The 27,996-nt window shown below is 41.1% G+C and overlaps 2 protein-coding genes and 1 long non-coding RNA gene across 5 annotated transcripts in view; 1 reads left to right on the top strand and 2 right to left on the bottom strand.

Moving 5' to 3' along the window:
* Positions 1-528: 528 nt before the first annotated feature.
* On the bottom strand, positions 529-19,857 carry LOC137862414 (inter-alpha-trypsin inhibitor heavy chain H4-like). Of its 2 annotated transcripts, none has more exons than XM_068694476.1 (22): positions 19,709-19,857; positions 17,300-17,460; positions 16,818-16,922; positions 16,044-16,206; positions 15,830-15,940; positions 15,617-15,745; positions 14,025-14,141; positions 13,274-13,442; positions 12,217-12,333; positions 10,600-10,781; positions 9,422-9,604; positions 8,655-8,794; positions 7,892-8,046; positions 7,342-7,374; positions 6,455-6,484; positions 5,836-5,889; positions 5,520-5,558; positions 4,914-5,009; positions 4,006-4,180; positions 2,518-2,672; positions 1,550-1,652; positions 529-974 (listed from the first exon to the last, which is right to left on the bottom strand). In XM_068694476.1, coding segments are annotated over exons 2-22 (2,334 nt in total). In that variant the 5' UTR covers positions 17,302-17,460; positions 19,709-19,857; the 3' UTR covers positions 529-898. The 2 variants fall into 2 exon arrangements, with proteins under 2 accessions (XP_068550577.1, XP_068550576.1); XM_068694475.1 differs by lacking the exon at positions 19,709-19,857 and adding an exon at positions 19,363-19,500.
* LOC137862415 (uncharacterized) lies at positions 14,148-16,362 on the top strand. Its single transcript, XR_011100261.1, has 2 exons — positions 14,148-14,633; positions 14,754-16,362. It is a non-coding gene; the product is annotated as an uncharacterized lncRNA (long non-coding RNA).
* A 5,062-nt stretch (positions 19,858-24,919) lies between the features above and the next one.
* LOC137862766 (musculoskeletal embryonic nuclear protein 1) overlaps positions 24,920-27,996 on the bottom strand; it is a 39,925-nt gene continuing 36,848 nt past the window's right edge. The window contains exons 9-11 of one of the 2 annotated variants that reach the window (XM_068695115.1): positions 27,298-27,313; positions 26,202-26,318; positions 24,920-25,379 (exon numbers count right to left, since the gene is read on the bottom strand). In XM_068695115.1, the coding sequence (XP_068551216.1) occupies positions 25,273-25,379; positions 26,202-26,318; positions 27,298-27,313 (240 nt within the window). In that variant the 3' untranslated portion in view covers positions 24,920-25,272. Of the gene's footprint in view, positions 25,380-26,201; positions 26,323-27,297; positions 27,314-27,996 lie in introns of both variants that reach the window. The other variant, XM_068695114.1, reaches the window with a different exon arrangement.

The following is a 27,996-nucleotide window of genomic DNA, read 5'->3' as shown; positions in this document are numbered from 1 at the left end:
ATAATTGGAAGCTAAACCTCCACATTTCCTTCCATGGGCAAAGGTTTCTGCATACACATTTCCTCTGAAATGTTACCTCTATATGCCACGTGTTGTTTTGAGTTCTTCATTATTTGTAAAACATCATCTGATGTTTGTAGAGTGTTTCATGAAACCTTGCCAAAACCCAAGATGCTACATTTCAGGGTTGAAATGCCATCTTTTGCAACAAGTCAGAGGTCTGTTTTGCAACAAGTCAATGTCTGTTTTGCAGACATTTTAAAGCAGACCCTCAGAAACTGCAAGAATTGCTGGAACTAGAGCCATCAGGGTTGCCTTCACCGATCACATTACTATTGCTTTCATTAGTGTTGAACATTACCACAGAACTATGCCCAATGAACCTTAATACACCAAGATTTCTCCCCCCCCCACCCCCCCATAAAATAACCAATGAGAGAAACGGCAAGCTAATATTGCTTTAGACTTCACCCTTTTTGCAAAACACTCAGTTCAAGAACACCATCATTTGAAACTGGATACCAAGTGTAAATTTTAGAAATTTATTACTGTTTGCATGACAAGTATGTTGGACTGGGTGGTGCCCCTGCTTAATTTTATTTAGAAACTTAAGTCCGTCTGTCCATATCAAACTGTGAGCTGATAGTGCCACTTTTATTTAGCTCATTCACATAAATCTTTAAAATTATTATAGAGCTTCTTACAATTACAGACAACCAGAAAGCACATTCTCATCTTGAAAGTATAATTATAATTATTTTGAGGTTAGATATATATAAGACAGTTATTTATATGAACAGGTAATGCTTTAACTGCATTGTTTTGTTGGTGACAGAAAGTATCAAAAATATGTGAAAGAGCATTGTTTGTATTGTTTTCTTTCCCAAAATAGTCTTCTCTAGGAAGTTCCAACTACTGACCAGCAGGAAACAGGATCACTAGTTGACTCAAGCCTGTAATCTTTCTTGTATAGCCTGAAACAAAATCAAGAAAAAAAATGTGATAAAATGCAGGCCCATAATCAACCCTGATCATACCCATATTTGCAGCTGGTACCAAAAGTGAGAGAGGCAGATCTGGCACACCTGTGCTTTAGCCATGGAGGCAACAGTGATGGGGACACACAGAGACAATGAACAGAGATCATACTCTCACAGCATTTCTTCCCCATCACAGAAACTTGCTACAAGTAAATCATTTTTTATTTTTTTTTTTCCCTCATGGTAAATCTAGCTGAGCAAACACCCTCCCCTAGCCATGAAAATGAGGCAGCAGAACCTAATTTTATTTAGCATTTTCATGCAAACTCAGGGTGTGATTTTCCCTGCCCTGTGAAATAGGAGCCTTGAGCCTTGCAGTATCATTTGACAAGCAACAAATTCTGGTTGTTAGGAAAACATTCAAGAGTAAGTTCCTATTTTTTATACCAAAGAGCTGTATTCTTACACGCAAACAATCCATTAATTTCATTTATTTGGATCTCTGCTTTTTGCTCATAAACTAAATCTCAAAACATGTGCATTACTCAACCTTATCCCACCTCTCTTACCTGGTAAGTCTGTGCTCAGATCCTGGAACATTTAGAAGTCTTTCATCAGCTCTCTGATTTACTTTGGCATTATTCTCAAGCTGTCCTTTTAAATAAAATTGACCTGAGCAATAGACACACAAATTATTTGAAAATAATAGCAAAACATCCAATTATAGTTGTTAACCCAAATGGTAGATATAACACCAGGAAAGCAGGCAGCCATCTGCCTCCAAACCCCCCAAACAATAGGCACATTTGAAGGCTCCCATAATAAATGAATAAAACTCACGTGTTTCAGCTGTGATCTATTATCCCTAACACTCCTCCACAGATTCAGCCTTACTCTGATGTGTTTTCACATTTTGTGTGTGCATGTGGTTATAGAATACGCAGCCTCTCTACTTGTAGTTTTTGACACAACTTCAACTTTAGTCCCATCAGTATTTTGGGTAAAAGTGTTCAGAACCAGCTTGTTTTCATTTTGTAGACATTGCCAGGAAGAGGCATATTTCCACTACTGTAACCCCAATTATTACCACTTTATGTCCATTATTTATAATCCATTATTTAACATCGAATGATTTTTTTTTACACAACACAACACTGTTGAAGTTAAGCCCTCATAGCTAACACACTGGCTGTTATTTTAGTCTTGTTTTTAACATTTTCTAAACACATTTAAGTTCGTACCAGCAGTGAGTAGAAAAGCATTATGTTTTGCTTCAAGGGTAAGACCCTCTTTGGAGGCCTCCCCACTTTATTTGCAGAATAAAGTCTGGATTAGATGTCTGAAAAGAATAAATATAATGCATAGAAACCCCCTGAATTCCTGCTGCCTCACCTGTCCAATGATTTTCATGAGAGTTTGTAGGGACCCAAAACAGTAAAATGAATGTAGCTCAAAAAAAAAAGCACCATATTTGCATCTTAGGAGCTTATTTGCAAGACCGTTCTTCTTTGCTGTACAGATCTATAATGATACATACCCAGAATTCCAGTGACTTTGTCAGAAAAATGGTCGATATTCAAGAAACACAGCTGAAGGAAATCATTTGGAACCTTTACAAGGAATATTTTTACCGTGACTGTATCAGACAGTGATACTGTTACACTACTTTCCTTTTCAGTAGAGACTCTCAGCCTAGGAAATAAATAATAATGTTATTTCCAAGAAGAATATGAAGACAAAACATATATATGTAAATAACTGACTTTATTATTTATTTTTGTTTTGCTTTTTGTCTCCTTGCAATTGAATTTTATATGGTCTGCCAGTGGTTATATTAAAATATTAAGCAGCATATGTTAAAATATTAATATAATGAGTTATAGTAAAGTATTACAATAGTAAGTTATATTATCATATCTTAAAATATTCAGGTGTTAATATTTTAATATGACTGGTATCTCTTCCATTTCTTATATGCCACTGAACACCTTTCCCATGTCGGGATACAAGCAAATACATCAGCAGAGGAGAATTCTTATTGATTGAACACCTTTTTATCCATAATGGGAAAAAAAAAAAAAAAAAAAAAAAAAAAAACTAGAAAAAAGGATATTTTCCCATCATTTTAATGAGAAAAATTATGGACCATTTAAAATAATTGAATTGATTTAGAGAACAAGACAAATATGTTTTCCCTGGATATGTCCCAAGATATTTCAGATCCTGCCTTTTCTCTAAGCCCTTATATTTTTTATTTTGATTCCTGCAGTTGCAAGGACTCAGATGCTGGTTTGAAGCAGGAGGATCATTTTGCTTTGCAGAAGACAAATTATGTAGGGGCATAAATCCAGCACATTCTTGGCTCTATTCTCTCTCAAAAATAATTGAAAGCAGTTGTTTTAGACCAGTTGTTACTGTCCAGAGGTGCCTATATGGGGGGGAGTACTGTGTGTCCTGCCTGCCCCAGAGCAACAGCAACTTGTCCAGCAATACAAAAGAGCTAATGGAACTGGCTGAATTCAGCTCTTTCCTGTGGTTTTGAAGGCTCCTACACAAAATAGGCAGACAAATGCAGTACGCATTTGAGGTACTCCTTCTCCAGTAGCAGGCATTTGTTAGAGTTACAGACAATTATTCAAACACTTTATGCCTCCCTATAAAAAATGTCTGATGCCCAGATGTGTGTGATTTCTAAAAGTGGGAAAAAAGAAAACTCCAGTCTGCATGGAACCAAATCAGGTAGAAAAGATACAGTAAACACCAAAAACCTCACTTTGCAGTGTTCACCCCATGCCAGGATGATCACAGTGTGCCTAGTGGCAGCCAGCACAGCAGTGATATTAGGATCATCATGCACCACAGTGGGTGCTTCTCTTTGGAAGGTAAACGGTGAGTTATTCACCAAAAAATGGCATTTGGGAGCATTTATTTGAAGCAAATGGCATGTGTGAACATGAACAACTCGCTTATGAGAGATGTGATTCAAATTGCCAGGACTGGGAAAGGACGGAATGACATTTCTTACCGCTGGACAGCAGAGGTTGCTGACTCTGTCCACGACAGCCGAATGTTCTTGTTGTCATGGCTTAAGACAATCTCATCCACAGAGACATTGATTTGCACGGCAGGATTCACATAGGTAATTTCAAACTGCACAAACTGATTTATTTTGTCCCCATGTTTCCCAGTCACAGAAAGTCCTTTAAAAACATTGGCAGAGAGCTGTCAAGTGACCTTGCTTATAAGGTACCGAGTGACTTTAACAAAACTGCTTCAGCTTTGTTGCACTTATGGTTCTCAGATCTGTTTTTGGGAGGCTCAGCACCTCCAGATTTCAGACCACATGCCCCAAGGCTGTAGTAGAGTCTGCATCTAGCCCCACATTGCTCCTCCTCCCTTAGAGGTGCTCCTTAACCACAGCAGCTGGCAACCAGCACTCAAGACCACTTCTCTGGGTATAGGACCATGAAAATGATGCAGCGCTTTAAGAGAGTGCATCTTTCTGGGAGATGTAGGGGTCATGGGGTTTAAGATCTCTGCATCCTCAGAAACTCCCAGGGGCTGGAGACAAACCTCACAGCCATGCATGTGACACCAGGAAGAGGCCTGAAACCACACTTAAAAGAAGTGCCTTCAGCCAGTGAAGATTAATGTTGCCTGAGTGAAAGGAAAAACTAAGCACAGCATCTCCAGTCACTGCAAGGTGGCAGGATGCAGCATGGCCCTTCATGAAATACAGGTGTTCCTAAAGACACTGGCTGCTCTGAAGTGTTTCTCCTTTTTTCTCTCGATATCAGGGGTTGATTCCCTTGATGCAAGAGAAAGTTGTCATGGGCATGGAGAAGACATGGCCACAGATGCAAATCCCACAAGTCCTGTGTTTCTCCTGGATCGAGGTCAGTTCCTACCCCATGAGGGATCTGGCTCGCTCACCTTGCTCTGGATCTGAGAGCAGGAGGACAGAAGGCTCTGCTTGCCCATCAGTATTTTCTTTGGGTAATTGCGAGACAAGTGCTGGATGTTCTTTTGCTGAAAAGGAGAACAATGTTAGCACAAGACGAAAAATCTAGCCTATGCCTTTCGGGCATGTACAGCAAAATAATTCATTCTCCTTGTATCTAAAATACTAGTCACAGCTTTTACAGAATAGGAAACTGAAATCAACACAGTAATTACTATTGAAAGTCACACCCAGACTATTGAAAGTCACACCCAGACACAGCAACTTGATATAGATGAAAACAGTAGATTTTCAAATTTGGAGTCTATTAAGGACAATGATCCCTCAAAAAAGCTGTGACTAAAGGTCTTTTACACCACAATTCTGTTCTTGTTTGTATCATCAAGCCACAAAGGCTTTCTTGTTGGATACAGGGACACTTTATGCTTCTGTGGAAAGAATCAGACAAGGAAGAGTTAAAGAGTTTTCTTATAGCAATTGATACAGTCAGAAAAACAAAACAAAACATTAACCCAAGAAAAACTGTATGTTACAGTTGCATTAATTATTAAAATGGGACTGCTCTGTGTATTACTTACTATGAGCTGCCGGTCTCACTTGTTTGCTTAGCCTGCCAACTGAAATACTTAAAATTAGCAAGAACAGTTTAAAGAAACAGTTTTTCTCTAGCTCAGCTAATTAACCAGGCAGAACAGCAAGGTAGAAGCCTTTTTGGCAGAGAATGATCCTACAGAGCACCTTGCTTAAACCAAGATGCCCCAATGGGAACAAAAAGCACAGCATTCATTGCTAATTGCTTTTATGCTCTGCCTTGCTGCTGGGCCATGCCTGGTGAACCCCCACTGCACTCCCAGAGCACCCACCCCGCTCCTCTCGTGTACAACTGAAAACAACCTGATGGAAACAGCTTCTTATTACTGCCAGACTGGAGCTCAGAGCGCCATCGACCTGAAAGAAAAGGTTTTCCAATGACTCCTTGGCTTGGGGTGGTGCCCTTCATCTCCCTCCCTACTTCTAAAGCAGTGAATTCTTCCTGCTGGCTAAACAACTGACTTTTTTGCATACACATGGAGACAACACAGTGGGCATTGTCCTGTCCTCTCTGCGTTTACAGGGACCCTCACAGAGCAGCTGTCTCTGCAGTGCCTAGCATCTGCTCTTTGCAGGACGTGTATTGTTAGCATGTAGATGGCAGTGCCCATGTTAGCTTTGCAAAACCCCATGTCTATGGATTTGTTTTTTTTTTTAAACCAAGCCACACTTCCTTTAAAGGCTTAAATATTGTTTTCTGAAAAGGCACCAAGATTGTTTTCAAGATTTTATAGTCCATTGTAAAATATCTGTGGACTGAAATACATGCAAATATATATACACACACACACTATATACATAGTATTCCAAGCAGACATTCACAATCAAAACACATTCGATAATGTAATGTTGCATATGAAATGAAGTTTATTATTTTTTTTCTTAATTAAAAAAAAAAAAAAGAAAAAAGAGGAGAACTTACTAGGAAGTGGTACGGTCATTCTATAAGCATCTGAAGAAATAAAAAAAAGAGTACCCATATTTCACTCATGATTGTATTACATATCTTACAAAGCATTTCAGAAATCAAACATGTAATTCTCTAGCTTTATCTGTCTCCTTTTCCCAAAGCAAATTATCTGTAGTAACAAAGTCCACAGAACATGGGCACTGATCCCTACAAAATTATCCCAGTCAAGCAATGGAAACAGACCAAAAACTCCTTTGAGGGAAGGGCAGCACAGAGCTCCATGTGTTGGTCCCCTTTGTGATGCAGTTTAATGAGCATGCTGTTCTTAAACTCCCTGGTTTGAAACATGCATCCTTCAGAGAATGGGGCAGTATTTTAATTCCTTTAATGCATTTCCCTGAAAGAACTAGAGGAAAAGGACTCCTCTACCTATAAAAGCATTGCTATTATGATGTGTTATCATAGTTGGGATTATGGGATTGATAATGCTAGAAGTTTTACATTATTATTCAAGTAACTTCATTATTTCCAAAAAGAGAAAAAAGATACCTAAATTATTCTTGTGAGTCTTTCCAAAATATCTGGAGCTTAATTTTTTGACAGATGCTTCACATATGGTAGGAAGAAGCAGAAAACATCATTAGCATTGTTCACTTGAAGAACTGCTTCTCCTTGAGTCAAGACAATTTTGGCCTTTAAGACATTCTGACTGGAAGATTTTCTCCCTTGGATCAGGTTATCCACCCAAGCCCTGGACAGAGCTTGCCAGTCACTGCTTACGGTCTCCACATATTTTTCCCAATCTCAGATACTCCCCTTTATGGAACAAGTACTGTGACCTATTTTTGTCTTTAGAGACTACTACGGAAACATGCATTGGAAAAGCAGAAAGCATTTACCTCCTACTGGAAAGCTGCTGGGCTTCTCATTGTCTAACACAAGGAAGAAAGACAGATTAGTGTCATACAGTCAACAGTAAATTATTTTATCCACGTGCAAAACAGAAAACTGGGAGAAGTGGGTGTTGGAGCTGCAGGTGAAGAGATTTTATTTTTGTTGGAAGAAGGGTAGATGTAGCACACGCAATATTCCTAGAGTTAGCTTGCTTTCCTCCTCTGCATTCATTTTCCCACTTTATTGCCCCAGGCAAAAACTTTGAATATCCTTTCCAATGGCAGGGAATGCTGTGTAATAACTGTTAAATTACTTCTAATTTATATTTCAACAAATTATTTCCTATTTCAATAGTAGTGTCTGTTTCACTATGACGCTTTTTTAGGAAAAGTCCTCCATGTCTAATTTCTAAAGGAGGCCAATCCTTAAAGTCCTGTCTTCATTGCGGCATATTACCCTGCCACACCCCTACAGAATAAAACTGTGTTGGGGGGTCCACAGTAAATCATCATCAACAACCACACATTCCCAGGGGACTGTTTAACACCCATTTACCAGCTTCAGTGGGTTTGTTTGCTAGCTCGGCTTGCTGCTGGCCAGTGGGTTTGGTGACCACCATGGAAGTGAGGGGTGTAACAAAGCCATACTGCAGAGACAGCTCCAAGGCTCGTGCCTCCAAGGCTTTCTGCTGCTCTTCTTGGGCTGAAATACTAAAGTCTGTGTTAATGATGAAGAAATCACATACAAAGTCTATGAGCAGGAGGTCCACAGATTTGTATTCATATTAGCTATGTCTTAAATATTTTTTACGTTCAAATGGTGAGTAATCCTATTGAGATAACTCAGCTATTACTTGCTTGAGATTATGGAGATGCTTAGCTGTTTAAAACACTGGAGTCTATATATGTTTCAGATGGATTAAAAATAGTAAATACTTGATCTACGAAATGTCTTACAGACACAATTACTGTTCTCTTTACTAGCTATTTTCTTTCCTTTATCTATAGACAGTATTGCTGGATGCAATACTCAATGCAATCCATACAATTAAAATACATTTCATAGTAATATAAACTATTCTTTGTTTTCATATATACACATATTTGATGATACAATCCTATAATAAACTGAAAAGCACCTCACATTCCTCATGCACTAATGTGGTATTCTTCTGGTATACTATATTTTTTATTATTACATCCAGAAATACTTGTTTTGCTGCGCTTTCCCATTGTATAATTTGTGAATAAGGAATTTGCAGAGTGCTTTAAGAAGTTAAAAGTTTGTAATACAATACAAAACATTGAAAATAGCTTACGATTTTTCTAGAAGTTGTTGGATGGTTAAGTAAGCCCACAGTCTCTCGATGAAATTTCCAAAGATGTAACTTCTACTTTGAAATACTTGTTCCTTCTCTTTGACATTTGCTTCTTCTTTAAGAGTCAAGTCACTAGTATGCTGCAGTGGGAGAAAACTGACCATCAGAACAGCTCCAGACTTCTTTTACAGTCACCTTATTAGACTTAAAAGAGCATTATTCAGGACTCAAGTGCCTTTTTATTCCTCAAAAAGTTTTCAGCAAGCTGTTTTCCCTCTGGAAATAGCAACCCCAAGCCACCAAAGCAGCACATATATTGGATATACATTTTTGGACTTAAAGTTTGAAAGGAGTTATGAAATGGCTCCATTTGAACATTTTTGGAAATTAAAAATGTATGTTTCCTTCTCCATTCTAAAAACACAAGCAATTTTCCTAAAGAAAACAAACAAACAAAAACAAAACAACAACAGCAAAAAACATGTTTGAAAGGCCAAAATATTATGGTTTGGAAAGGATTAAATTATTGTTTGCTTATTTGTGGATCTTCTTCCTCCCTCCTCCCCACTCTTTTTTTTCCTTCTTCTTTAGTAGTAGATTTAGGAGAGGAAAAGTCTTTTAATTCTCCTAGAATGGAAAAAACAGCTATATGTCCAAATGTAAAGAACATATATTGGACACAAAAGACTTCTTGAAGTCTCCTACTGCACTATAAAAGACAGCATGGAGACAATACATTTTTCATGGTTACCAAGCTCAACACTTACTGACTGAGCTTTAATTTCCACTGGTAAAAGATCGAGCTCATTGCTAATTTTTCCAGACACTACAATTTCAGATCCCTCAAAAAACAGCTTGAAATTGTTCTTGGTTAATCCCTCAACAGCATTGTCTGGATACTGCATTTCAATTTTCATTAGTATTGGAGTAGCCACTTCTTGGTAAAAGCCCTAAAGAAAAACACAAAGAAAGAAAGAACAAATGAAGGCAAAATTAAGCAAAGAAATCTAAATTAGTTTTGAATATCTAAATAAGATTAAAAAAACTTATTACTAAAAAATTAATAGATAGATATTTAGATATTCAAAACTTATTAATAAATAAACTCCTTAAAAAGAAGGAAGGAAAGCTTTTTCTTTCAGTAGAGGTGGGTAGCAGCTGCTTGTGTGAGACAGCTGTAAACCTTGAAATAAGAGTATTTTTTCTCCATGTTCTGCACACTTTCTTCAGTCAGGCTGGCGATACCACAGAAGTTGTATTTCCCATGGCAAGTCAAGTACCCAAGCAGCTTCCCTGTTATCACAGTCCCATCCAATTAAATGTCTTCTCTCTCTCTTTTTTTTTTTTTTTTTTAAATTGACTAATCCCGAGGTTTTATCTCTCCCTTTTTTCTTCACTGGATGGGGCAGGCATTTGGTGAATCCTTGTGCTCTGTGCATCCAGCAAAAATGGGCAGAAATGAGCTACCCAAAAGAGAACAGCCCTAGAGTTAACATCCCATCTCCAAATGGGCAGGAACATCCCAAGCAGGTGTTGCTGCAGGGATCAGTTTGCCAAGAGGTGCCTCAAGCTACCTGCTGTCTTCTGGGAAACTGTGACAAACAGCACCCACTAGCACTTCGAGTGGTTTGAAATTGGACCCAAGAACCAAAGTTTTGTCACAATCACTTCCACTGGACATTTTGTCTATTTGTAGAGATGAAAAAACTGAATTTTCAGGTTTGTCCAAATGCTAGCTAACTTGGGGAAGGCGTCAATGTTGAGTCATGATTAGAGTGCAAACCCTCAGATACCCCCAAACTGATATTGTCTTCCTTCTTCCCCAAGATTAGCAGATAAACTCAAAACCAACTTCTTGTCTCAGAAGATCTGGGGTTTTGCTCTCAGGGCTAGACAGGAGCCATAGCTTACAGATGGCTTTTCTGGCATATTCCTTAGTCCTCACCTGGAGCTGCAAGGCTGCATCAGAATTTTCATATATTCGACGTGCAATTCCCCCATTGCTTAGGGCCATTTTCTCCAGGAAATTGTAGCTGACATCAAACCCAAAACCAAGGCAGAAGAGGGCATATTTCCCATTGACAGCTTTCTGTATGTTTTCTTGAATGACTTCCACTTTACTCTCACCTGTGATTGAACAAAAGCATACCCGTGATTTTTATTTTTTAAGAGTACAAAAAGATAGCAGGGGATTTAAAGGAAATCTTGTCTCTTAACAAGAATTTGGAATAAAATATTAGGTATATGGACAATATTCAGTCAATTGAATTAGATATGGAAACACCACTCTGGATTTTGAGTGCCGGAATCTGATTCTCCCACTTAATGATTCTAATTACTTCAACTCACTTTGTTACAGCTAAGTGCAAAATGCTTAACAAGATTACAGGGACCAAAGAGGTGTTCAGACTGTAAGGGACAGACATTATGAATTAACATCACAAAGGATGAAAACATTTGATCTTAAGTGGGAAGACAAGTACCATCCACAAAAAAATTCTGCCTGAATTCGGAGGATAACAGATTGGTTAATGGTGTAATTCAGAAAAATTGCAAAGTAACACAGCCATGCTTCTCTCTCGGGCACTACGTGTGACACCATTATCTTATCCCATTCAAAGAGCCACTGATGACCCTGTATGGTGAGCATCTTTGCCCATCTTTTCAGGCAGAAACCATAACTGCATGTAGGAATGTTGTGGGAGCAGCTCAGCTATTCCCTTTCAGCCTGCTTTCCCAAGGAAAATTGAGGTGTATGCAGTAACATTGCCTGTATCTGCATGGCACTCAACTGCCATCTGATTTCTGGCAAACTTGTGGAACTACAAAGATATCTGGGACTCACCATGGCCCTGCTCAGCAGGCAGCACCTTGCACCAAGTTTAATTTAAAAACAAAAACTACAACAATAACAAAAAAAACAACACACAAAACAAACAGAAGACCAACAAATGAAGTACAAACAAACAAAAATCCAAAGCAGCATAGATCATTCAGTCTGAAAGACAGACTGATCTCATTAGAGAGCTTACAGTTGAGATTATATTACTGCCCTGGGAGGGATGCTGGCGCCACAAAGAAGTTAAGACAAGCTCCAAGCTCCTCTGATTCAGCACTAGTGATGTTTGTGCTGTTGCAATGGGAGTTAATGTTTAATTAACCAAATATTTCTCTCTTGTTCCCCCGGCTTGATATGTCACAGCTGACTAATAGTTAAGAGCTAGCCACAGAAGAGAACACTAAAAAATAGGCACCTTGAAAATATCTCAAGATTGAGGCAAGGAGAGCAAAGAACTATAAATGATACCTCTCAAAGGGAACTGTACATAGTATAAGCAAGATTTCCACCTTTCAGCTCTAAGTATTTTACTTCCATTTTTCAGCCATGCCTGGATACCTCCAAAATTTCCCCCAAGTTTATAAACTGAGGAGCCAATCCTCTCCCCAGCACAGCCTGCTTATAGCTTGTGTTTTTGAAGGGCTTGCTATGTCTAACAACAACTGGGATGCAATTGTGAAAGTTAAAAAGTCATGGAGAGGACTGAGGCTGGGATTTCCTTACCGGATGTGGGCTGACCATCTGTCAGCAAAATAATCATGGAGACACTCCTCTCCGGCAGCCTTTCAGCTTTATCCAGCACACTCACAGCAGTCAGCAGGGCATGGTTGATATCTGTGCCTGCAATGAGAAAGCAGGCATCACTCACCTGGAAAGGAAAATCAGTCGAAGAAATCAGTGCAATTCATCCACAGAGGCCCTACAAAGTTGATTAAAGTTTTCTGCAGGAAGCAATCCTTCAGAGAGGTGAGGATTTAGGGGTTTAGCCTTCTGGTTTAATTACAGTATATTATATTGCAATGGCAATGCTGGAGCAATCTTTTGGGAGCCTTCTCCACACATATGTCAAGGGAAATACAAACGTGTCTAGAACCATAAAAAGTGCTTAAATAAGTAAACCATCATCTGTTAACCCATGTTGAAGAAATGTCTCCTAGGCTCATGCAAGAAGCTGAAGAAAAGAGCTCTAGACACAGGTGACCTTTACCAGTGCTAGCTCCTGGGATGAGAAAATCTACATTAATACTTACAGTATAAAATTAATGAGAGAAAAAGCTTTTTAGATCTTCCTGAAAATGAATGATGAAAATAAAGTACACTGTGTGGTGTAGCAATTGAAATGCATCTTGCCTTTTTTGTCTACTTTGTTTCTTTAGTATAACTTGGCGTAATGTGTACAGAAAGAGCCATAGTAGTATGACCTTGTTATTTTACAAGGGGACCTTGATATTAAAAAATAAAATAAAAAAAATACAGTAAATTGCTGTGAAACGTTTGAGTGAATTTTCATTTTCCTGCAGAAAAAAAAAAAAAATGTTCTGTGGTAAATCTCTGTCATAAAAAGTTTAAAACAAAACTTCCTGGCTTATATAGTTCATGGATGTGACATAACCAACCCTCTGTATATCCATACCATCAGGTAGCCACCAATCAGTCTTCTGCCACAATCAGCTTTCCTATCCCATTCATCATTCATAAGTAATGCTTTTTTTCTAAGTGCTATTTTGTACACTGTTGGGTGTGTGTTTGTGGTCACAGGTGTCTAGGTGGTGCCTGGTACCTCCTCTGGCAGTAATAGTTCGCACAAATCCTGCAGCGCTCGCCACGTTCTCCGCAGTGGCTTGCAGCAAAGCACTCTTCCACTCTACCACTTTGTTGTTAAATGTGATGCAGCTGAAATGATCTTCAGGGCGGAGGTCTTGCAGAATCTTCAAGAGAGCTTCCCTTGTCTGTTCCAAGGAGAAAACAACCACTTTGAATACTTCTACTTTGATAACAAAATTGGGTGTGAATTTGCAACACAATAAGGAGATTTATTATTGGCAGCATACAAGGTGCAGCCCCGTGCCTTTGTTTTGACCTAACAGCATTTTTCAGCTGAGACCATCAGAAATGACTAATTCTCCTGACTTACAAACACACAAAAAACATTCCCAAGATGGCTATAGAGGACTATTCTGCTCTCCAGCAAATCTATGCACACAGTTTTCCACAAAGGAAAAATGAATAAATTAATTCTTAAAACTTCATTGAAGAACAAAATTATCAGTGAAATACTTGGCAAAGATGGAAGCAGGCAAAGTGCTCTCTGCCCCAAGATATGATAGCCATGAAAACAGCCTTAACAGATATGAGTTGCACTTTAACAGCCTTCGTCTGTGCATATATATTTCCAAGTACTTATGTATTTATGAAAATTTTGCTGTGTACAAAACCACTGTGTGTTTCAAAAGGAAAATTCAAAGTTACTTCCTTGAAAGGCTGGTGTCTGTCCCTGATACAAGCAGAGGCCAGTATCTCAAATAAGTTACCTGCTCAATTTTTCTGCCTGCCATAGAGCCACTTCGGTCTATAACAAAGATGACATTTTTGGGAAACACTGGCATTTCCTGGGGTGCAAAGTAATGCACGAAGTACCCATTGAAAATCTGAAATACCAAAGGTAAAAACATGCATAAAATTATACATAACCAAATAAATATTGCAACTTAATAAGAAAACATTGCCTCTTCATATTCTGGCATGGCAAGAAGAGGGGTCCACGGTCAGCATTTTATTCTTCTAAAAAAATAAATAAATAAATAAAAATATATATATATACAAAGGAACTACTAAAATATATATATATACAAATATATTTTAATGATCCTATTTTGTGCCAATGGACAAGGTGTTTTTTTAAATTATCACATTAAATATAAGAGGTCTGTGTCACTCCAAATTTTAACCCAACTCACTTATCCCAAGACCACCACTTCAGGGCATACCCACAGCTGTCATGTAGTTGAGGTAATTTGGTATTAAGGAAAAGCAATTTGGTAATAAAAATGAGTGGAAGTGAAATGTGTCCCAGAGCAAAGATGCATAGATGCATATTTCAGGTTACTGCATGGTTTCAGCACTGGTGATGGATGCTGCTGGTAAGAGAGTTGGGGAATATCTACTACTAATCCCTTTTTACCATGTTTTGAATCTACCTCAACAGCATATGAACAGGTTAAAATGGAAGAAAGTCACTGAATAATATATATTTTTTTCAGCTTAACATCAGTTTAATCTTTTGAATGAGATGACAGACAGACCCTCTAATGGATACAGCAGCGATTCTGGCAAACGTGCAAAACGATTTTAACGAGAAGGGTTTGTGGTGGAGGCTGCAAATGGAGTGAGACAGATTATCCACCTGACCACAGAAACCACTTGACTAAAACAGCTGCTATATAATCAAAAGTAATATTTAATTATTTTCTACATTTCAAGTTTTTTTCATGTTATATAAACTGTATGTATCACTCTATATTACGTTACCTCCATATTCTCACCTGCACGCACAGCTCTGCTCAATGACTGTGACTGCCAGCTTTCTGCACATTCGTGTGCACTTCGTCAGTGAAATAATATGGAAAGCAATGTACTGTATTTCTTAGGATATGCATTGGTCCATACGTATTTTTAAGTTCCTACTCTTTTTAGCTCAGTTGTCACAAAAAATAAAACTAAGCAGTCATTTTAATAGTTGTATAAATCACATTCCTCTGAACTTCATTTACAAGAAGCTGCAAATCATAGGACCTTGTATCAGTTGTAAATAAATACATAAAAGAGAAGGAGAAAGAGAGAATGCAAAGAGACATACATACAATGTGAATATATATTTGGTATTGAAACAGAATTTGAGTTGACTGCTTTTTCACGGCTGATCCATTCCTGCAGTGTGTTCAGTGTCCCTATGGGTTTGCTTAACATCACCATCAGTTCCTGCTGCCTCTGTGTTAATGGAAATAGCTTTCCTATTACTGTTGGTGTTTCAAAGTATATGTTGCTCTTTTGCTGATTGCACTTCACATTCAGACCTATCTATCATTGGAAAGGATTTTTATTTTTATTTCGATTTCTTTTTTACCTGTATATCACCTGCAGTGGCAACTTGCTTAACATCGTAACGCACAAGGAAATCACCATTGAGGAGGGTTTCATCAAGTTCGGGATTTACCTTCTGTTGATCCACAGTCGGCTTAAATAAAATATGAGCCTGAAAAGCAATCAAAAGAAAAGATTTAAAGCAACGTAACTTAAAGCTGCCCCCGGCATTAATGTTTGACAGCTGCTGCCCTACCTTGGTTTCATTCTGCACTTTTGTGAGTGCCTCATTTAACTCGTTTGTCATGAAGGTGCTGTCTGTCTCCAAGAAGCGTATGCCCTGGGGCTCAAAGATGTGCACATCAATCTGAGAGTGGAGAACAAGCCTTCATCATTGCCATGGAGGAAACCCTGCCAAACCCCAAATTCACAGGGATGCTCCTAGCCCAGCCCTCTCTGAGGCAGCTCACCTGGAAGTGCTTAACCAGCTGCTGGGGTCTGACCTTGATCAGCACCTCGAACAGCCCCAGCTGCCGCTTCAGCAGCTCCTCATACGCCAGCTCAAAAGTGACTTTGCTGGCAGCCGCAATGCTGACAGAAACGTGGAACTGCTCCAGTTTCCTGCCTGTGATTCTGGGGAGGAAAGCAAAGCTTTGCATGCAGCGGGCAAAGTTCATGAAGCGTGCTAAAAATGGCCATATGGAATAAGTAAATTAAAAACTAACAGTTTGTCTCATTGGTCATAGAGAAGATGTCTTATATTTCAGGTATATACAATACTTTCATGTGCCACAGGGGCTGCATATGCAAGCTAAAAAACAGAGCAGAAATCTCTCTTTGCCTCAGACCGGGTTTGGGCAGAACTGGGACTGCATGCATGGGAAGCACAAGTTAACTATATCCCTAATGCATGACATCTGCTCCAGTGCCATGGCCATTGCACTTGAGGGGAAGCAGACACAGTGGGTGAGCATCAGCTCAACCCAGCAAGGTGCTCCTGTGTGACAGCAAGCCCCAGGGCAACACAAAACAGTGACACCTCTCACTCCCGCCCCTTGCAAGTTCAGATATAAATCATATAATATGTGTGTTTATATAAACAGTCCCTCCCAGTGAGAACCCAAAGCTGCTTTTCAATTTGTCCTCCCTGAGTGATGGCTGGCTGCAGGACTTCACCTGCCCCTCAGCAAAGCGAGAAGCCAGGGATGAGTGCTGAAGCATCCTTCCTCAGAACAGCAACGTACTTCACCAGGCCAGCGCTCTGTCCCTGTGAGACTGCTGTATCATATTCCTTTTGTGCAGATGCTTTCTCCTTTATTATTCCTGGGTATAATTTGCCATCAATGGACCTGTAAGTTTTCAGTAAAAATCATTAATATTAGAGGGAATATGCTGGGGAAGAAAGAGGACCACCACGCATTGTGTCCCTCAGCTGTTAGCTCCCACATCCCTCCCTGTCTGTGAGGACACCAAGAGTCACCACCAAAACACAGCCCTCCTCCTCAGAGCCTCAGAGGGCTGGGGCAGCAAAACCACTGCCACTGAGCACATTTGTCACCTTCTTTCTACTTGGCCACCTACTTTTTTTTGCCCCCCAACATTTATTCAGGGCATTCCTGAGCTTGGCTCTCTGTCTGTTGTGCTTAGCACCTCCTAACAAGATGGGTGAACCCCACTAAGCCCCCAGAGCTGCCTCCTTAACACCGCAGGTAAGAGCTGGTCCTACATGGAGAAGTTGGTGATAAAGGCTGTCTTGGGTAGCTCCACTTCAAAGGTCGCCTCACGAGACTCATTAGCTCGGTTGATGATTTTGCTGGTGATGACGGTGTGAGCAAATCGTGATGTGACTCTGCAGTTCACACGCAGGCTGTAGATTTCAATAGCATGCTAGAAAAACAAAAACAGAACACAAAACAAACAAAAAAACACATGCTGAACAGACACAGCTCCAAAAGTTTGTTTGTTTGCTTTTCTGCCAGACGGCCCTTACCTGGGTGATGTTACTGGAAAAGTTCAATGAAATAATTAACTGTTGCTGTGTTACTCTGATGCATCTCCTAAGATTAACCTCAAAAAAAACCCCACATGCCTCTTCAAGTGCTTGACCATGGAAAGAGACCCTCTAACTTTTTACATGATGATTTGTTTGCTCTCTGAGCTGTTGACTTTGCTGCATGTTTTCCATCCCGGTGCCTTGTGGTGGCACAAGCTACCGAGCAGGTCTAAACCCCACGAGGGCCCCTACCCCGTGTTGTTTGCACAAGCAGAGATGCCCTTTGAGCACTCATCTTTCTGCTGGTTTGGTGCTTCCAGGGGCTGGGGGGAGATGGACACCACGCTGGAGTCACCTGGGAACACCTCACAAAGCAGCTGGATGGGGACGCGCCTGGAGCACCTCTTTGTGCCACTGCAAGCAACCTCCCGCTCGTGGGATTTCTGCTTCAAAGGCAGCGAGGCCCTGCCCTAAGCAGGTCCTGTGTTTTGGCAGCAACAGTAAAGATTGATCTGGATATCAACAGCCCAATAGCTTATTAAAACAAAAAAGCTCAGTATCAAAGCAGATTACCACACTTCTATTTTTACTGTCGCAGTGTCACAAATCTTCTGAATAGCTAATTGATCTTTAATTATTTTAATCATTCATCTCCTGGGCTCCCCAGCTAACAGCATCCACTTAAGGAGCGCTGACCTCTTCTTAATTACGGCACTGGCCTAAATTCAGAAGTTTAATCACGTTAAACTCAATATAAGGGTGACCACAGACAGTGCCGCAGCCAGCCGTACAGGTAACAGAGAGCTGTTCCTTTTTTCATTGTACACTGGCAGAGCAGGCTCCATCTCTTGATGCCTGCTGACACTACAGAATAAAAAAGAAAAATATTCGCCAGGAGACCAATTTCCCAATCAGGTGCCTCTTCCTACCTGCTCTGGGGTCTGTCCTTCCTGGGGACACCTCTTCCCAAAGGCTTTTCAGATGTGTCCCAGCACCCCTGCTTCTGCTTGGTGCTCTGGGACCAAGAGCAATCGGTCCCAAAAGGAGAAGTGGGGTGCAGCATGGCAAGGGGCACCGCTCAGCACAGGCAGCAGGCAAGGAGCAGCCCTACATATCCACCTGAGCACAGCACGAAGCAGCTCGTGGCCTCTCACCATGGGCCCATGCACCACACCCATGGCTTCTTGCAGGGCCCGTGCAGTAGCCACAAGGTCTGACCTTGTCTGCATTTTGGTTGTATTTCACACTGCTCTCAATAGGCACTGTGGAAATAAAATCCTTCAGCTAGAAGGCTCCCTCCATTTCTTTACTTTCTACACTGAGACTGCAGCCACACATACCCTGAGGTGTTCCAAAACCTAGTTTGCTGTTCCGTAAGGTACAGATAACTGCCTCTGCTCTCTTCCATCCCATATTAAACACCATCAGAAACCACCCGGCGCTGCAACAGTCAATGGCCAGCGGTCAGTCCTGCTGTAACTCCTCTGTGTCAAGATCCAAACCTCACCCGGTGTTCAAGGGAGACCCATCAATCCCTCAGCTGGGTATTTTCCAGCAGAGGGAAAGAGAGTGATCAGACATCTGCAAATTTCCACCTCCATCCTTATACAGTAGCAGCCCAGAGAAACATAGAGAGGCCTTAAAGGGACCCAAAGTTCTCAAATCACAGCATAACACACCCGATGTTATATGGGTGCATCTCTGCATCACCTGGTTGCAGCGATACCACCAGATCACAAAATGAGCAAACAACAAATTGTTAAGGAGAGAAAGAGAGAGAGAAAGAGAGCAAATACCTTTTGAGCAACAGTTTCTGTTAATACTACAAGTGAGGAAAAGACCATCAATGCGAGCAACATTCTCTCTTCCATTTTGGAAAGACCAGATTTTCAAATGAAAACTCAGTTTATCTTAATCGGTTAATGAGTAACTTGTATGTGAGGATATTATGTAGACTTTGAAGAGACACAGAAACAAAATATTTACATGTTAAACTTACGTAAAACTTGGACTCAGTTAAAGCTTATTTTTTCCAACAGATATTTGCTGATAAATGTTAAATGATACATGGATCTCTATCATTCCCAGCAGTCACTTGGGGAAATAAATTAAAAAAAAAAAAAAAGGAACAATTGATATTACCTAAAGCACTTCAGAGATTTGGAGGCTGATGAAACATGTGACATCCATGTGAGACTTTGTAGCTGGTGACTTCTCCAAGCCTTGTACCGTCTTGCCCAACCGGCCCATGGGAGGTGCTGAGTAGTTCTCTTGAAACACCCTTTTTGCTGTCTGTTAACCAGCCAGAAGCCTTGCTTGACAAATAGCAATGACAATCATTTGTTTTTTCAGCTAAGCAGTGACAAAAGGTAATCAGGCCAAGCCTGGACTCCCCAGAGAGGTGCTAAGACCGTGCAACGTATGTAAGTGTACAAAGCAGCCATGAACTTTTCAAAAATCTGAGCAACAACAGCTGTGCGCAGGAGTGCATCTGGCCTCAGCCCTAACACAGCTGCAGTGCATCCACCACGGATTCTGCAAAGTTGCCTTGCACCTGTGCATCCAGCAGGGCTATTTAAACAAAAGTTTAGTGCTAGGAGAGCTCTGCACCTGAATTTACCTGTAAATTGAGTGGAATGACTGTTTTTACCTCTTATTTTATAATATTTTTATCTAAGTGGGCTATCAAGCAGTTCTTTTGAAGTTTTTGTTGGTTCGTGGTTGGTTTGTTGCCCTGGAAAAATAAATTCTGTCCGCATTTTTATATGTAAATACTCACGGATAACATTGTACTAACAAAATCCCTAAAATATCTGCTCACTCAATTGGCATTTAGGTAGCTTCCCATCTAAAGCCATCTTGCATGACTATTTCAAGGATATTTCTTCATCTGAGTAGTTGTGATGTCTGCCTCTTTCAAAAAGCATTTCAAACACATTTTGGGACAGTAAGTTTTTTTAGGCAATATGGTAAACAGACGACGGAGAGAACCCATTTGAAAAGGTTATTTCCTCAGCTCTACGTAAAGGGGAATTGAGCTGAAACATGGGCAGATGCAGGACAAGGAGGCGATCTGGGAGAGCCAGCATGGCATCACCAAGGGTGAATCATGCCTGAGCAATCTGGTGGCTTTCTACAATGAAGTGATTGCATCAGTCAACAAGGTAAGACCAAATGATGTCATATACTTGGACTTCTGTAAGGCCCTTGACAAAGTTCCACATGATATCCTAATCTCTAAATTTGAAAGATACAGACTTGAAAGGCAGACCATCTGGTGGATAAGGACTTGGCTCGATGACCACCACTCTCTGGGTGCAGCCAATGGTTCTATGTCCAGGTGGAGAGCAGCGATGAGCAGTGTCCCTCAGGGGCCTGTCTTGGGATTGGTGCTTTTCATTATCTTCATCAATGATATAGATAAAGTGCACACTCAGCAAATTTGAAGGTGACACCAAGCTGAGTGGTGCAGTTGATACACCAGAAGGAAGGGATGCCAAACAGAGGGACCTGGATGAGCTTGAGAAGTAGGCCCGCATGAACCTAATGAGGTTCAAGTCCAAGTGCAGGGTGCTGCACCTGGGTCGGGGCAATCCCAGACAGGACAGACTGGGGGAAGAGCTCTTTGAGAGCAGCCCTGCAGAGAAGGACTTGGGGGTTGTGGTGGATGAGAAGCTGGACATGAGCCAACAGTGGGTGCTTGCAGCCCAGAAGGCCAACCGTATCCTTTACGAGGGCTTTATTTATTCATTCATAGCCCTGTGCAAGACAACAAAATATTCTGAAATCTTGAAATAACACCAGGAGAGGAAAAATCACATCCCGCTGGAGCTCAGATGAACTCTTAGGCATGCACAGGCCTTGGTTCCAGTACGGATTTTATGAACATCTAAATACAGATATGTTAATATGCTATCGGCTGGCACTGTGGGGACATGTGTTCTGGAAAGACCACTCTGCCTGCAGCCACAAGCTGGTGAAGGCTGGATCCTACCCACACCAACATGATTTCCCTGCCTATCTGCCGCATATTGACAACTTCAGGATGGCCAATAACCCTTTCTCCACTGGACCTGCAACCCTTCCACACACACACACAAAAACAAACAACAACAAAACAACAACAAACACCTTTTCATATTGCTTTTTGACAGCCTTTTTCCATTTACAACTTCATAGTAGGTGATGCCATTACTCTCCTACACGGAGAGTAGGCTTCCAGTGACCTTTTGGGAAGAAACTGCTAATGGAGGGCTCATTAATTTACTACTTCAGCAGTAATTTTCAAGTTCATCATAAAAGAGTCTGTCGAGCACAGCCTGGTCCTAAAAGGCTCCTGCTTTAAATAAATTTAAAAAAGCAACAACAACAACCACTTTGCTACTTCCAGGCAAAGTATGCTACTTGTAAATATAGTATCATTTATAGCAAGGCATGTAAATGTGTATATTTTTAGAGAGAAAAATTACATTTGATTAACTTCTTTAACTTGTGTAATGCTTTAAGCCCTTAAAATGTGTAGAATATTATACTTAGTGGCCTAAGAGCCAAAGGTTTAGCTGTAATTAAGTGGATCTGTCATTGCTTTTCTAATGCCCCTATATACAAACACATGAATGTTGAACAGCTGCTTGAGCTGCACAGATTTAGGCATCCTGAGATGTTTTCAATACGGGCATCCTACTGATTCTGTATGAATCCTAATGGCAGCCATCCTTGCTGATACTGGTGGTGTGCTGGGCACAGGTCTGATTCTGCAGCGCTCGGTGTTCCTTACTCTGAGGAATGAACATGGTGTGAAATGACTTCAGATCCTTGGAGGAAAGATTTGAAGCCATCAAGACAACAGGAGATACTTTTGAGTGCAAGAGGACATGAAAACTCACTTTCTGGAGGCAGCCAGACACTTCCCTGTCACTATTCCTCTATGAAAATGAAGGAAAAAAAGGAATAAACCACATTTCCCATGGCTGGATGTATTACATACATGGGGATGAAGAAAAAGATGACAGCATTTCTCCAGACAGCTTTTATGATTGTTTCTCTCACCTACAAACAGCTCCAGTCCTGCAGCAGCCACCAGTAACTTCCAGCACAGGATTGCTTCAGTTCATAAGGGAGAGCACACACCCTGCAGTCACAAGTGGGGAGCAGTTTTGTCCCAGGGACACACATTTACCTCCAATGCATATCTTTTTAGATGAAATCCCTCTTTCAAGAGAAAACATGAAAAAGAGATTCCTGAACCCGAGCACTTAGTGTCACACTGTGAACCATCACAAATAGTTGAACCTGAAGACATTATGGAAGCAAAGCTCTTAGCAAAACCCCACTTTCCAGATAGATAACTTGTCTTGCTTCCCTGTCGCATTTGTGCTGTGTGTCTGCAGAAGGCAAAGGTCTGCGTGCTTCTCAAATCAGCACTGACATACCCAAAGATGGATCTGAAATACAGCACCCTTCCTCTTCCTCTCTGGTTTCGCCGCTTCCAAGCAAATCTGCAATATTCAATCACTTGCAGCATAAAAAGAAAGTGTGAACACAATTTAGCCCCAGTTGTCCTTCTCCATTTTCTTTTCTAATTAATAAACAACCTCCTGCCACTTCTTCCTCACAGCTTAATTAAGGAGGTGTAGTTAAACCTGATGCAGGGACAGTTCTGGCAATATTGGAGTGAGAGCTTTTTTCTTCAGTATTTTAATTCTTGAACCTTGGTCCTTCAGAGAGGAAGAGGCTGTGCTGCCACTCTTGAGGAAGAGCGGTGAACAGCAGAGAGGAAGCAGTGCCTCAGCTGCAGATAATAATCCCTGAAATTGAAAAATAGGCTAAATAAGGCTCTTTCAAAACTCTTTGGAGTTTTAAACTGTTGGCTGGGTTTGCCCCTGGAAAACATGAATAGGCAGTGAAGGAGCTGGGAAGAGGAGAAAAGAGTAATGCTTTTTTTTACTAAATGCACAGCACAGCTGCTGCACACAGGTAAGTGGTTAATTCTGTGACACTTGCACTAACCTTGTCCATAACATTTGTAAACAAAACACATTATAAACATGTTTATAAAATGTGTGTTTCTTAAAAGCAGCAACAGCATCTTTATTTTTCTTAAGGAAACCATCAATTGAAACCAAAGGATTTGCTATTCAGTGCAGTGACAAGTGTCCCATGCCACAGCCTCTCCTTGAGTTCTGTGGGCATCAGCACATTTTATCCACTGTTCATGACACAAAAAAAAGCAAAGATAATTTTCTTCACAGCGCTCACTCACACAGAGACCTTGAATACCACTTTCACTTCTTAAATGGCCTGCAAAAAATTAAAACTGTTGTTAAATAAAGGTGGGACTTACCTCCCTGATCACCCTCAGGCACGCTGCCAGGGAATAGGCACCACCAAAAGAGGTGATTATCCATGTTTTAGACCACAGGTCCAAAATACTACGATTTAACACCTCAGGAAAAAAAAAAAAAAAAAAAAAAGCCTTGATGTTTAATGCCATAAATCAAGATTTAAACAAATAGAGTTGAAAACACACTTTGACTCAGCGAGGAGTTGTTTGGGACATGATGTGTCTGTGGCCCAACTTTTGTCTTTATCTGACAAGACCCTAAGGACGTGAGGAAAAAATATGGCAGGGAATGGGCAGAAAGTCATCACTCCATACTGAGGCAGACCAACAGCCTGCCATTTGCTCTCCCGGCAGTGCTGTGTGTGAGGAAACAGTTGCGGCACTGTCCACCATCTTCTCTCACCATGAGGGAATGATTGAGGCACTGCCCGCCATCTTCTCTCACCATGAGGGAACGATTGAGGCACTACCCGCGATCTTCTCACTGTGAGGGAAGGATTGAGGTGCTGCCCGCTATCTTCTCTCACTGTGAGGGAACGATTGAAGTGCTGCCCGCCATCTTCTCTCACCATCAAGGAATGACTGAAGCACTGCCCGCCATCTTCTCTCACCATGAGGGAATGATTGAGGCACTGCCTGCCATCTTCTCACCATGAGGGAACGACTGAGGCGCTGCCCGCCATCTTCTCTCACCATGAAGGAACGATTGAGGCGCTGCCCACCATCTTCTCTCACTGTGAGGAAGTGATTGAGGCACTGCCCGCCATCTTCTCTCACCATCAGGGAATGATTGAGGCACTGCCCGCCATCTTCTCTCACCATCAGGGAATGATTGAAGTGCTGCCCTGAGGAGGCCATGAGGGAGCTGCCACCTACCCCAGCACCAGGAGGCTTCCCTGGGGTGCTGCCGTGGCCAGAACTCATTTCAATGATTCTGCAATGCCCATTCAGCCAGCTCCTTACGTCCCTTTCTGTAAAAGCAGTGTGAAGAAATTGCACAGACACTAAAATGGTGTCATCTGAATATTTATTCATTGCTTTTGACATTTAGATCATAGCTAGTGATGGCAAAAAGCCCACAGAATTAATCTAAGTCTGAGTTAAAATTGGTCACTACAGTAAGCCAAGCAGTGTCCAACAACCATTTTTTCAATTAAACCATTATAGCAAACACCATTCAACACAAAGAATGCACTTAATAAAAAATAAAACAGAAGTTGTACCCTTTGATATGAGTCCATTCAATTTTTAATGGCTTAAGGTAAAAATAAGCTATTTAGGTCTACAGTGAGGTTAGTGTAAGGGGTAGAAAATTGGGAAAATATTACAACAATCATCTCAACAATCACTTTCAGCTCAGCTGTCAACCAAAGACGCTTTTGGCTGGTTCATCTTTAGGTTTCTCAAAGACTGTTTCACCTCCTGTCCGATCTCGGCTGAATATGGAAGGTGCTGCAGAGCCCATTTGTTCTTGGAAAAAACAAACAAACAAACAAACAAACAAAAATCAGAAGAGGAGGCAATCAGTGAATCAGTTAGCATTGGTGTTACTGCAGCTAAAACATATAAGCATTTGATAAATATTTCATCAGTCCATCAACTTCCCAGACAGTAAAACACAGCACTCTCATTTCAAGCACAGGGCAGCTTCCAGCATCTGTAGGTGGTCGTCAACATTGACCAGCCCAAGTTCCTTGAGGTGCTTAAAAACACACTGTGAGGTTCAGGATATCACCCTGAAAAGGGGTTGAAATTCATCATTTTTCTTTGTACCCTCCCACTATTGATGAAAAAGCCAAAAAACAAAGAAACAAAACAAACAAACAAACAAACAACAAAGCACCAGGAGCATTCAGTGCAAGCACCTACTCTCTTCTCTCTCACCTTCTGCCCTTTATTCCCCCCAGTACGTGTTTCATCTCAAACATCAATTTTGTACGCTTTAGAGGCCCTAGTCTATGCCCAAACATCCAGGTCTTCAACTTTGGTTACCACTCTGACTGCGGGACCAGGATTTGTTTTGAACTCTGGCTCAGAAGGCAAAGTCAGAGCTCTCCCTCCTACTTTGTCCAGACAGGGAGGAAATAAATCACTTGAAGCAGAGCCCTGTTGATACCTATGGGGGTGCCAACAAGATGATGGATTCAAGGATTCTATGCAGCCAGGCCAGGGGATGTGACAGCATTGCCTGCTGCTCTTTCTGAGGTGCACTCCTTCACTGAAGATAACAATTAACTCCATGCTTTACTTTGTAAGGTTTCTTACTATTTCCATCGAGGAGAAGAGACTTACCACACTGCTTCATGACTTGGTAGGTTTTAGATTTAATTTCCTGGTTTTTGGAAAGATTTCCTCTAGCTCCTTTGAGATCTTCTTCCTTCACTGGAGGACGCTTCTTTTTCACAGGGGCTGGCTATGAAACAAAAGTATTGCCCACTCATCAGTATTTCATGTTTAGAAACAGGGAACAAAGAGGTCTGGACCTAACAGCTACAACATATGGAGTTGCTAATTCTGTATTCCACCTATTGCAACTCTGAGAATAAACACTCAGCTACTCCAGATCTCTACAAAACCACACATCAGGGCAGGATTTCGTTACCTTTCCCAAAATCTGTTGCCACCATTCTGGTTCTAAATTTGTCTTCTGATTGCCCAGCCTTTGAAAGAGGCAGGGCAGATATCTGCCTGGCCCTTTGGCAAATAAAGACCAAGATAGGTTGATAATTAAAGAATTTATCCAATGTTCAGGGAAAACAAACAAGCAAACAAAAACATTAAAACAAACAAACAAAAACTACTTAATTGCAGAATTATGCTCAGCCACTGTCTACTACTACATCAGAATCTCTCTGACTGATTTCCTAAAGAAGTCCAGTTTGATCTAGTTGGAATAAATTTAAGACTTGGTCCATAGATATTGATTTAAATGTAGGGAATGAAAGTATCTCAGCACTCAAAGGGGGTTTTGACAGGAACAGGAAATCCAATACAGAAATAGATGCATCATCAGGTGGTACAGTAGAATGTCCAAGGATTAACCCAGTTACAGTTTGCTAGAAGAAATTCAGAAAGACATGGAAGAACAACCCTGCCTTTAAATCAGCACTTCACAGTTGAACACTACATCAATCAGCACTATTAACATTCCCCTCTTCATTTTACTATTTTCAAGGACTGGGTGCCAAGGTCCCACCAGAAAGACCTTACGGTGGGGTGCAGGGGGATCAGATTCACCACCCTCAACAGGAGATGTGATTAAGAAGAAGATGAGAGGTGGGCATTCCAACTTTAATCTATTTATTTATCAGCGAGAAACTTCTCTGCCCATCACTACATACGCAGGGCTCCTGATTTGGGTTTTGGCAGCGGTGGAGCTTCATTGTACATTCCTGGGCCACTGCCTGTAAAGCTAAAAACAGTTGTGGAGGGGAACAAATCCCCAAGGCCTGCAAAGGGCTTGAGCAGTGAGTCCCGGGGGGATTGCAGGGACAGCACATGCATGCCAGGCTGCACTGGAGACTTCGGCATAGTTGTGGCTGGCTATAAACCCCCAGGAACGCTCGGAATAGCTCGCTGTCAATCCCATCTACATGTGTTGTGGGAAACAAAACACTCATGAGATCTCTGGGAAAAACACTCTACAAGTATCCAAAGAAAGCAGGAGCTGAGAGCAAACTCTTTCAGAATTCACAGCAACTTTTGATGGGTTAAGCTGGTGAACCAAATGTCTCCATAGCCAGCATTTCATTTGTCCATCTATAACACGAACTGGCTGGTGATGGGTCTTTGGCATAATCCACAGGAAACAAATGTGTTGGTTCCAATGCAGAAAGGGGAAAAAATAACTTTTTTTTTTTTTTTTTTAGCAGGAATATGAAACCTGCTGATGTCCTTTGCCTGTTGTTGGCAACAGACAGTAACTGCGAGGCTTCTTTCCATCAGGACAAGGGACTTGTTGGAGCCACACAACTGTTAATTACTACCGACACAAGCATGTTTGTAAGCAGGGTTTGCCAGCAGCCATCCCCAGCCAGCACAGCGGTCCTGCCTGGTCTTTATCTCCTCCTGTCCCAAGTTTATGAGA

This window comes from Anas acuta, chromosome 11 (genome assembly GCF_963932015.1).
Source record: "Anas acuta chromosome 11, bAnaAcu1.1, whole genome shotgun sequence".
NCBI classification, from domain to species: domain Eukaryota; kingdom Metazoa; phylum Chordata; class Aves; order Anseriformes; family Anatidae; genus Anas; species Anas acuta.
This window is presented reverse-complemented; position numbering and strand designations above follow the sequence as displayed.

Bases quoted from the DNA above. Each gene is read 5' to 3' on its own strand.
- LOC137862414 (XM_068694475.1), bottom strand. From the start codon at position 19,437: ATGGAAGAGAGAATGTTGCTCGCATTGATGGTCTTTTCCTCACTTGTA. The intron at 17,461-19,362 runs GTATTTGCTCTC...TTGTTTTTCTAG, and splicing joins CAGAAACTGTTGCTCAAAAG to CATGCTATTGAAATCTACAG. The intron at 13,443-14,024 runs GTAACTTATTTG...TCCTTGGAACAG, and splicing joins CAGGCAGAAAAATTGAGCAG to ACAAGGGAAGCTCTCTTGAA.